We start from the raw sequence: 11954 nt of genomic DNA, 5'->3' as shown, positions 1-11954 counted from the left end.
TCAACATCAACTTTAATGCAAGTTCTATGTTCGAGCGACATACAGTAGTACAGAGGTCCATTCCCACCACAGTTAAAAAAAATATATATGATTCTGCAAGTCATAATAATGAGAAACGCTCTCATAATAATGACTTAACAGCTCATAACAGTGACTATTATAACTTCTATTTCTAATGGAATTCAATATTTTTTCATTTAATCTTTGCAGGAACTGCAAATAACATTTATAAACTTGGTCCTCTGCTTAAAGAAACATTTACTAACTTACACTACACTGAAAACTGTAGTTCTTTCAATAAATATCAACTAAAAATATTGCAACGGTGTGAAAACAGCAACTTGACAAAGATTTAATCCATTTCTAAAACTTAACATGCTTAATATAAACCTGCCTAACAGTGAAAAACGTATCTTTAAAAGTGTTTATATGTTTTATATAATGTTTTATATACAACATTGCTTGCTGAGTGTAGGGTAAATGTGTATGCTGGCTTAACTGTGTGAACATTAAAGACACAAAAAACGAATTAAAAAAAGGTTCTGGTAAAATTTGAAAACAGTATTGTTGTACATACATTGTATATTTTAATGCTAAAAGCATTTTTTCAATGTAAGTTTTCTCATAACAAAAACAAACATGAAATCAAAACTGCAAAAGTGTGAAAAATATAAATTCTTCACTCTCATGCCAGAAGGTATAAAACCATTTTTACTTAAAGTAGTTTTTTTTTACAGTAAAGTAGTGGTTGTATCTCATCAAAAGAAGCTTCTCAAATCTCAACAAGAATCAGGATGCCTGACTGTGTGAACGGTATCATGAAATCTGATGATTACCAAAGAATTCTGGGGTGCAACGTAGTGTCAGGAAGCTTCCAGCGGCCTTCCAGCAGGACAATGACCCGAAACACACTTAAGAAAACTCTCAGAAATGGTTACAAACAAAGTGCTGGAGAGTTCTGAAATGGCCAGTGATGAGTCCAGATCTGAATCCCACAAAACACCTGTGGAGAGATCTCAAAACAGCAGCTGGGAGAATTTGCATGACAAACCACTCTCCCGTACATACAGGTATAAAAGATGGCATCGTGCATCCACTCATTCGGATTTTTGTTTTGGAGCTGATCGCTTTGTGAGCGCTGCTCCCTCCTTTAGGTCCTTCAGGGAACGAGGGTTACATTATGTAAGCGAGACTTTTACGAGGACATGCTTTTCCCAGCATCAGAATACCAATTCAGTTATGCAAAGGGATTAATTTTGGGATTAATCAGATACACCTGACTTCATATTTGGCATAAAACATAGATCACTGAGAAATACTGAAATACTTTGACTTGTTTGTAAGGACAAAATACAATTATTGTTTACAGGGACATTATGGGTTATGAGGTCTACTATACACACATTTGACCACACTGTGGTCTATGTGGACAGAGATTATAAAGTTGAAACATAAAAGCATTTTCCTTGGTGAAGCTAATATGAACCTGTTCGCATTTAAAACACAAAACCTGCCCCTCCTTCAGAGCACTCTCCACAACTGTGCCTCCTCTAAAACACCAAAATACAGTGGTCGAGAGCTTACCATACTACAACAAATGTAGATCACAAAAACACCAGCAAAATAAAGAAAATTCCATCAGTGTGACAACATGTTACAAATCATGGAAACGGTTTCCATCACTTCATTAGTTGTCTTGAATACAGCATTAGCTCATGGTTCGAGTTAAGATAATGCTGTTTATATGCATTCACACTGAATGCAATGATTGGATGAATAATTTTCAGTCTTACACCTTCCACAAGACATATTCATATAAAATATATACTATATAAGCTTTACAGAATGACTGCTGTTAAAATGGGAAGAGACTTTTAATTAGCATAAAATGTGTTTCTGGATCAAATCACCAAACAAACTGAATATTGATATAAAAATTAAGATGTAAAACATGTAGAACATTTGTGGTTTTGCCTTATATCTGAATATGCACATCTAAACACAAAACATGTTACATATAGTTATATTTTAATAAAATTTGTCATGTGCCATCTTTATGTGAAATATTAAGCATTTTTCCTGGTATCATGCTGTGATTTTTCTAAACCTGTACAACCAATAAAGTACAAGATTCAACTCAAGATGTGAAACAACACATCAGACAACAGCCTTTATTTCGAGGTTAGTCTTTTTCTTAAAAGAAACAAAAAAAACAATTACTTTAACACACACACATACCATAAATAATTCAGCACAGTAATATTTAATAAATGTATAGAAACTATATATTGTCCAATGTCAAATCATTTCAAACATTTTAATTTTAAAATCAAGTACTTGTTTGATTCTCCATAAGCTGAGCAACAGCTGCGCTAAATTAAAATGTTTGAATTTAACCATCATATATATATTATATTATTGATTTATTTTTTTATCGTTTACAAGTGTTTCAATGCATTTTGTCTCTTTAAAGATGTTCCTCTGTTTCGAACAAAGTCCCTGATGTTTTGAGGCGTTCGACTATGCAAGATACGTCTCTCTGCTCTTTTGCAGGAGTGACATTCCTTCAGTGTGGCGAGACGGCCCTTCAGTATATGGGTTTTAAAGTGCCTGAATACTGCTTGCTCCTCCAGTTTGGTCCAAGGCCTTTTTACAAAGCTTGTCCTGATACACGCTGAAAAGAACCAAACGAAAACAAGATCAAAATATGTTTATAATTATCCCTCCACACAAAATTTTAAACCTCAAATTTGATGCATTCTAGGGGTGTTGAAATTAATTGTTTCTATGATGAAATGCAATGCGGACATGGAAGATTCTGCATCAATGCAATAATAGACAACATTCAGTTATAGCCTGAATGTTTCCCTGATGTCTTTCATTGGAAAACAAATGTTACTAGTGTTTATTAGCTCTAAATGCTCCTGAGTTTTGTTTGATGTTTGCTACATTGAGCCAACACACAAACTGACTAATAATTCATCATTATAGGTTTTATTTTGCATTATTATTAGTGTTTTTTAATTAGGTTGTTATCATTAATAACAACAACTTTAATGATAAAAGAGAGGGCTGTACAGTCCTTCCTATGAGGGATCATTACAATACATATACACCTACAGACAGTGCACTCAATTCAAATGCTTTTGATCAAAGGTGATGCAGCAACACTGTCAACAGCCACCATAAACTCGACAAGGACAGCAAGATTGATATGGCCCAGATAAGGCCCACCCCCATATTCATCAGTCTTTGAGACTGGCTGTGAGAGGAATGGAATCTGATACTGGACTTCTCACCAGCCAGAAGCAAACCCACAGTTTACACTAATTAACATGCCTGAGTAAACGCTTTGATTTCAGTAGCAATGAATATGAAAAATGTCATTATAGACTTGTTCTTGTCTGAATCTAGCCAATTATGTGTTTCAAAACAACTGAAAAACGGTTGTGTCATTTCAAACGGTTAAAACTTTCACTTTCATTACATACCAGAAGTGTCATCTTGCTCATGCTCATCTTCACAAGAGTCTTCACTGTCACTACTGTTGTTCATTTCTGCAAATTCTACATGAGGGAGACAAATGACATAAAATATGAAATCAGAGCCTGAAGTTTATTTTGGAAAATGGGGGGAACTATAAATATTTGTTCTGGAAGTGAACTTCTCCTTTAAATATAAAAATGTAAATACCTTGGATTTCATCGAGAGATCGTCCTTGAAGTTCTGTAACGTTGTCTCTTTCTAATGCTAGAAGCAGTTTGGACATTTTTGTGATTTGAAGGGTTGCAGCTGGCAGTCTATAAAACTTTTGATGAACACTGATATCATGCCCCAAAAAATCAGCAAGTCGGTCCATCTCATTATTTTTCAGATTTAGTATCTGTGATGTTGTCGCCACTTGTTTTCGTAGTTGAGTTGACCTCAGGTACTCGGGATGCCTGGCTCCAGATTCCTGAGCAAACTTTCGAATACAGTCATGACCTCTGAAGAATGACAGACTTTTTGGTAATGCAAACAAGAATCCATTCTCATCAAAGACTTCGCAATCTTTTCTCTTTTCTACAAGCAGCTGGAGTGCCTTTACAAGATCTGGTGTCAACAAAATGGCAACTTTTCTGTCTTTTTTCCCCTTGAATTCAACCCTACTTAAGTAGGAACATAGTCGTTTTTCATAGTTTGATAGTCCGAATTCTGGAAGAACTAGTGAGGGGTCCCTATCAAGAAAATTTTTTAGCTGCATTTTGGAAACTTCTCCAGATTGTCGTCGATTGAAAAGAATGACTCTAGTGAGAGTGACTCTGGCAAGGTCAGAATAGTTCTGAATTGTGGAAGATTTTTCTAGGTTTTTGTAGGCTGAATCCAAAGCATTTTCAAGATGTTTTGTCAACTTTTGCATGTCTTCGGTCAGCGGTAGACTCACTTTCTTCTTGCATTTCTTTTCTTTCGCAGACATCCTTGCGGTGCAAGACACACACTCTGTCCACTTTGCCCGGTACAGTGTTTGGAATTGTTCCATACAGTCGCTGAGCTCCTTATTTCCAGCAATGATTGCATTGCCCCGGATGATTGAGCTGACTTGCAGTAAGTGCTGTCCGATCTTTAATGCTAAACTTGGTGCATCAAATGTCTTTTCATCCTTGCTAAATCCTGCTAGCTCTTTTGCAGCTTGGACAGTAGCCATAAAATTCACTGGCTTTATGGCATCCTCCAAGGTGGTAATGGACGAGTTCTTTCGAATGCTTATCAAAAATCTGCCAAGGTTACAAATTTTTTGGCGTATATATCCATGCCTTGATAAGTCACGTCCATGTTTATTGTAGAGAGATTGGGCAAACTGTAACAGACATGGGTCATGTTGAACCACACTTACAATTTCATCATCTCTCATATTTCTGACGAGTTTTAAGACGGCATCCGATACGGTACCTGAAAATGCAGCCTTGGCCACTGCAGCAAGACCCAATACTCTCTTTGTGCATTGGTAATTTTCGTGACATTCTCTTTTGGCTGAGCATCTTTTCATGTGCCTCCAGAGTTCCTCACGAACAAACATCCCATGGCAATAAATACAGTACTCATACTTGTTAGAGTCTTGTTTTACAGAACAGCGTTTTACTTTCAGGACACCCGTTCCTTTCTTCAGGACATTGTTGTTGTGCATGAAGTTGCCTTTGTTTCGCAATGCCTGAAGCAGCTCCTTTCTTTTTTTGGAGTGAGCTGGGAAACTGAGTGCTTGTGCAATTTCTGCGTCTTCATTTTCATGCACTTTAAAATGTCGAGCTATTTTGTTTTGTGCTTTTCCACAAACAAAACAAAAATTTTGACCACCTTTGGATACAGTGGTTATGTCATGCGAAAACGAGACTGAATCACTTGATGTATCCTTTGGGATCGATGCATTTCTCTTTTCCATTTTATTTACAATGCTTACGTCCATTGCTTCAGTAACACTATTGGGGCTTGAGTCATTTGAAGAGGACAGATTTTGAATAAATGAATCTCCTGGTGTACCATTTAGGCTGGATGAATCCAGAGAGCTCTCTGTAATGTTGCTGATAGGGATTTCTAAATCAAGTTCTATGTCTGAGTTCAAGTCAGATCCTGATTCAGGCACAAACTCTTCATCTGATAACATTTCTTCTTTACTGCTTTCAGATAAATCCTGTAAAAAATAAATTGCAGGCAGCATTATTAGTTTAATCTTTTACCATTATTGACAGACTGTGTACAGGTGTGAGTACTTTTCAGAAATTTAGTTTAGAATTTGTTTAAATATTCCACAGGTAGGTGCCTAAATACCTTAACATTTTTCTCCTGAAAAAATATCCTGGATTCTACCAATCAAAATAATGACCGTTTAGGCTTAAAAGGTCTTAAAAGCACTAATCTATCATGTCGGTCTAATCCAGGGGTGCCCAACCCTGTTCCTGGAGATACTTCCTACCTTCCTGCAGAGTTTAGTTCCAACCCTATTTTAGTGCCAGCCACTGCTAGCATTTTTCATGATTGTCTCCACACACATATGTAATGGGAAAATCAGAAATTTGATCTCAATGACTGAAATTTGAATTGGCTAAAGTTAGCATTTTCCAAGATCGCCTATTGCACCTTTAAAGCAAGATGGCATATAATTTGTAAACTCAGAAGCGAAGACTCTTGGGTGTCTTCAGTCGGGTTCTTTATTGAGAACGCGCTGTGTGGCGCTGAAATAATCAAAAGTCTGTCTAAAGGCCTGTTCACACCGGGACGAATATCGCGCACGAATATCGCCAACGTTTAACGCGCCGTGACTAAACAAAGAGCGCCAATGTAAGTGTACACACCGACGCGCAAAAAGCCAGGCGTAAAAGCGTAATTTTTTAAAGAACGCCTCGGGCTCGTTTTTTTGGTTTGACGCGCCGCATTAAAAATTGGCAGACCAATGAGATTGGCGCTTTTGCCCACATGCCTGGAGCTGCTGAAGTTACAGTAAAACATGACTTGGTGGCGCTCAAGCACAAAACACTGTCATGTTTTGGATTGTTATTGCAAACTGTAGTTCATTCACAAAAATAAATGTTTGCTTTTTCCAAAAATATTTAAAACAAAAATAAGTGACATACTTGCAAATAACCGGATATATTTTGGAACTTCGCATATATTTGTACATAAGTAGTCTTGTCCTCTTATTGAAATGTATTATTATAATTTAAACATTAATTGTAATAAATATTATAAATTAATTATTTGATTGTTTAAAATACTGTTTTAACATATGTCGCAGCAGCCAAATCATAAAATACCATACATTATGCAGAGAAAAGGTTAAAAGAGAAATTGCTTGTAGTTTTTTTTATTAAAAATGCACATTTTCAAAAAGACAGAACATGTTATATCAAAAAATATTTAATATGCTGTGGTGAGTGCTGGTATATTAACTGATGAAAGAATTGGGTGCAATAGATTCGATATGGGGTGTATCCAATATCAGCGTCTTTTCCGTCGTCTTTCCTCGTTCAACACAACAATAATTTCCTCATCGCTGGAGGAGGAGAAGCTGCTGCTGCTGTTTGAAAAATCCATGTTCTGTTTAGCAGTTAACAAAAAGCGTGTGAATAGGTTTGACCATAGATATATAAATTTATATATGTCTATGGGTTTGACAAGCGCGTATGTTGGCTCTCTTCTTCTTCTGTGTGACAAGCAAGTGTCAGAAGCGCAGCGCCATCTTGTGTACAGAGGTATTTCTGTTGTTTATTAAGCGCCATGAGAGTGAATTCGCCAGGGAAAATCGCATGGGTATCCTGGCGAAAAACGTCTCGAAAAACGCTGACGAAATGCGCGCGCGATATTCGTCCCGGTGTGTACAGGCCTTAAGGCAGTGATACACTGTAGTTTATATACATTTACGGTGTGTTCACACGGGGGCGTCAGCGTCAACGCTTGACGGAAGGCGTGGCTGAAGTTTGGCACTGATGCCATGGTCATAGCAGCGTCAGCCAATGAAATTAGATAGGAACTCAAGAACAAAAACTCGGATACAGCTTCATTGTCATTCAACATAAATATATCATAAAGGACCGGGTGATTGCCCACCGCAATAATTAGTTTCTCCTCCATTTTAAAATTTATCCTCAGTTTGCTGCTCTTGAACAGGATGAACGTGATTGGCTCCCGCCTGGCTATCCTGATTGGCTGACGCTTCCGTCGGCGGCGCTTCACTGGCGTTGCTCGCGGCAGAAGTTGAAAAATTCTCAACTTCTGCCGTGAGCAACGCCAGTGAAGCGCCGCCGACGGATCCACAATTCTTTTCGGCAACGCTTGACGTCACCCATTCAAAGTCAATGGGAAGCGTTGACGCTGACGCCCCGTGTGAATGCACCGTTAGGGGGCAGTACCCAGAAATAGAGGCAAAGCACCTGGGTGACGACCCCAAAAAAAGCGTGCAAATGAAGTATTCAGGTATTGCAAACTGCCTCAATTCACCAGTCTTAATCCAATCATCATAACTACTCAAAGACTGGGGCAGAGGCACCAAGAGCTACTACAAACAAAAGGTGAACATCTCAGTAATCTGGCTCATTTGCACTTACAATAAGAGAACAGGAACTGGCAGGGACATCTTGCTACAAACTCTGTTTGAGAGAATCATTTATCTTACATCATCATATTTACCTTAAATGCTAAATACCATGTACTTCACCTTAGTATTTCATGTGATGCTATGTCAGAACATAAAATCAGCATATTTTAAACAGATTCTTAAATTTGTAATCCCACAGTTGGAAGAATAATGTGTTAAATGTTACTTACATACACACTCTTTTTATGGAAACAGCATGAATCCCACACATCAGAGCACACTATAAAAAAAAAAAAAAAAGCATTCATATTAATAAACCAAGATTTGCCTCACTTGGATTAATTATTAGAATTTCTTTTACTTTTTTATTGTTATAAAATATGAAGCATAGTCAAGCATAGCCATCTCATAGTCATACCTCAAACATTTAAGGTCTTTCACACTTGAAATAATTAACACTGCGTAATTTTGAACCTTAGGAAAATGGAATCCTGGGTAATCTTATTTTACATTTCACATCATTCATAATTTACCTAGAGTGAACAATGAATCCTGGTCATTCATAATCTGGTGTGTCACACTGTACAGTCTTAATCCCTGGGTAACTATTATTTGCAGTGTAAACAGTAATGACTAGATAAACACAAAACTACATTTGTTTTTTGACCATTGAAAATAGGTAGGATACTAAATTTGGAGCTGCACATAGATCTCAATATCTCTGATTAAACAATATCAAGATTCCAGAAGCTAAGTTTCTTAAGAACCAGAATCTAAAATTATATTAAGATAATTTTATTACTCCTTGAGTTGCAGGCACACAAATTTTGGAAATAATATTTATGAGACTCAAACAAGTATGTCCTATACCATTTTTTTTTCATAGAGCAAAACAACATAGAATTCTAATTTCAACATTATTTCTTATTTGGACATTGTTCTTTAAATAAAATAAGCACCAGCTGTATACAAAGTGACTGACATTTGGTTTTCAACCACTGAAAATGGGTAACACTCAACAATCTGGACAGAGAGCCTCCTTGAGATCCCATATCTCGGGGACTGAAGGATGTCAGGCCTTGAAAATTAAGATTCCAAAAGAAAAGTTTATTAACAACTAGATTCTAAAATCATATTGCGATATCTTTAATACTTCTTGAGTTATAGGCATGCAAACTTTGGAAAAAGAATATTTATGGCACTCAGACTGGTATATTCAACGCAGTTGTCTTGACAGAAAGAAATGAGATACATCTCTAGTTTTACCATTATTTGTTTTTCAGACATTCCTCTCTAAAAGAAAAGAATTGTTTTTTTGACACCTGAAAATGTGTAAATTCTAACGATTTACTCTTGGTGCCATATTGAAATTACAATACATCTGGAGCCGAATCTCATAGGGCTTTAAAAACTAAGTTGCCACAAGGAAAGTTGGTTAAGGCCCCATATCTAAAAGGGCATTTAGATATCTTTAATATTTCTTGAATTACAGGCATGGAGAAACACTTAAAAAGCTGCTTCCCCATTTTTAATATGGTCACTACTGACACATAATGCAACAAAGATTGCTAAAGTCAACAAATTTTACTTATATAACTACCAATCTCTGGGTAAAAATTAACATATGATGCTGCCATCTTTCTGAAGTCCTTTTGACCCCCCTCTGCACAATGGATTACTCAGTAAATATTCATTCAGGACATTTAATATTTTGGCTTTCATCATTATACATGTGTATCTTTCTTCAGAAAAAACATTAGTAAAATCAAACATTGGAGCTAGGGACGTTTTTGAAATTTGGTTGATTTGACACGGAAGATTAATCTATTATTAAATTACACAGTGAACACCAAGCAGTGTTAATTTATACTTAATTATTACATTGCCTTACTTTATTTGTAGCTTTGTTGTATTTTGTTTATCTATGCGTGTAATTTTGTTTATTTACTCTTATTATATTCACTTCTCTTAATGCCACTATTACTTATGTTTTTGCTGTGGTATCGAATAAGTACTTTGTTATATGAATTTTTTTTTATTATTATTTTGTTTTTGCATGTCAAATAAAGCCAGACTTCATTTCTCTAGTGAACTAATGAGCTGTGGACACTGATGATTTGCATAATAAAATAAATAAATAAAATAAAACCAAAAAATTAGGACACTCACATGACATTCTTTAAAAATACAGAGAGAATATAGAAACTGTCTTTCTAATAACAATCAAATGAGAATGAAAACCAACCTGTTTGTTCCTCCGTATCTTCTTGTTTCAGACTGAACACTTCTGCAATCCTTATGTCGTCAATCTTCACGTCTTCACTCTCCTCTTTAACCAGCGCCATCTCTATAATAGTGGCACATGCATCTGAGTTGCTTCACCAGGAGATTTTTCTGTGTTTAATGTAATGATTAAAATTACAAAAAATGAACAAAGAAAAATAGATCCAAACTAAATCTCTGGGTGCGTCTCAGTCAGCTCCCTAGTTCAGTAGTCAGCACACTGATAATGGAGTCAATCTAATGGCCTTAAATGAACTAATGCATTAATTTGGGGGGCAAATATATATTATATATACACATTATATATTTCACAAAAAACAGGTTGCTGGGTTTTTGTTTTGTTTGCTAGGGCTGTTTGAAAATGTGCAAAATAGGGCACTGAGACACTTCTTTTGGATACTAATGATTATAGAAGTGTCCTAATAACAAAAGCAAATCCATAACAAAACAAATCAGATCAAAACTAATTTAAAAAATTGTTTCTTTTTCAAAGAAAGAGCAACTGTAATCTATTTCCAGATGAAAACGCTGTAAAAAAACGCTTTTTAAGTGCACATTAACATTTAATAAAGCATTAGAATCTAATATTAAACAATAATTAAGCTATTGTACATCGTTAGCATTGGCTCAAAAACTTTTGAAGCTTAAACACAAACCTTTCTTCAGCAGAATCACAACAAATGCAGGAGCGCAGCGCAGCCTTGTGACGTCACACCAACACGCCAAAATAAAAGTCCTGTTCGAACACAAAAGTCAGAAGTGCTGGAAGATTTACATGCAACGAAAGTAAACCATTCAAACAAACAAAAAAAACCCCCATGTATTTAGAGTTTAATTTATTTTTTAAATACATGTTTAAAGGTATGTTGTCTAGTTGTGCCCTGAAAATAACTGCTAATGAAAGATTGTGCAATTAGTATTTAAGATTCTGTCTAAAAGGCAAATGGTAAACCATATCAGCTTTGTCAATAAAACTAAATGTTTGTGTGGGCCACAGAATATTCAAAAATAAACAGACACCACAATAAATAGGTAATCAGTTATTATTAGTTTTACAAAAATTTGACTTTAAAAATAAATCACACACAGATTTATTACCTAAATTAATTTTAATGCAGTACTTATATTACAGTGTTATTGAAAGTCTTTTAAGTAAATTACCTTTTTTTCTGCACAGTTGGTTTATGTTTTCTCCTGGGCATGTACCAATTCATCAAAATAACTGCTAAAACTTGTATCACAGTATGCTGCACTGAACTGCACTGAAAGATTGAAATGTTGTTTGTTGCATAGTTACTTAAAAAAAAAATAAGATTAAGAAACTAACTTAACAATTAAATTGTTTCACAAATATGTGAAATAATGACAGCCAGTGGGTGCTCCTCGGACTTCAATTCCCATCACCTGTTTGCAGTGTTGCGGAAAGTTACTTTTAAAAGTAATTCATTACAATATTGCGTTACTCCCTAAAAAAGTAACTAATTACACTACTTGTGTAACTGTGTTGTGTTACTTTTAATATCTGGGATGGTTTGCCTGTTTGTTTTTAATATAAAAACTTTTATTTTTGGCAAATGTAAAAGCCCTTTCACACCAAAAGTGTAAT

The 11954-nt window shown here is 35.6% G+C and overlaps 1 protein-coding gene across 1 annotated transcript; it reads right to left on the bottom strand.

Annotated features, from left to right (window-relative positions):
- Window positions 1-2071: 2071 nt before the first annotated feature.
- On the bottom strand, window positions 2072-11071 carry LOC127161427 (uncharacterized). The gene is made up of 6 exons (XM_051104197.1): window positions 11005-11071; window positions 10311-10412; window positions 8296-8345; window positions 3694-5665; window positions 3492-3566; window positions 2072-2674 (listed from the first exon to the last, which is right to left on the bottom strand). The coding sequence occupies exons 2-6, from the start codon at window positions 10408-10410 to the stop codon at window positions 2439-2441; spliced, it is 2433 nt and encodes an 810-aa protein (XP_050960154.1). The 5' UTR covers window positions 10411-10412; window positions 11005-11071; the 3' UTR covers window positions 2072-2438.
- Between the last annotated feature and the right edge of the window lie 883 nt (window positions 11072-11954).

This window comes from Labeo rohita, unplaced genomic scaffold (assembly GCF_022985175.1).
Source record: "Labeo rohita strain BAU-BD-2019 unplaced genomic scaffold, IGBB_LRoh.1.0 scaffold_65, whole genome shotgun sequence".
NCBI classification, from domain to species: Eukaryota; Metazoa; Chordata; class Actinopteri; order Cypriniformes; family Cyprinidae; genus Labeo; species Labeo rohita.
The sequence above is the reverse complement of the archived record's forward strand: the minus strand, read 5'-3'. Positions and strand labels throughout refer to the sequence as shown.

Coding starts and splice junctions, on each gene's coding strand:
- LOC127161427 (XM_051104197.1), bottom strand. CDS start 10,410: ATGGCGCTGGTTAAAGAGGAGAGTGAAGACGTGAAGATTGACGACATA. Junction 5,666..8,295: donor TCCATAAAAAGAGTGTGTAT/GTAAGTAACATT, acceptor TATTTTTTACAG/GATTTATCTGAAAGCAGTAA. Junction 2,675..3,491: donor TGAGCAAGATGACACTTCTG/GTATGTAATGAA, acceptor GGTTCTTTTCAG/CGTGTATCAGGACAAGCTTT.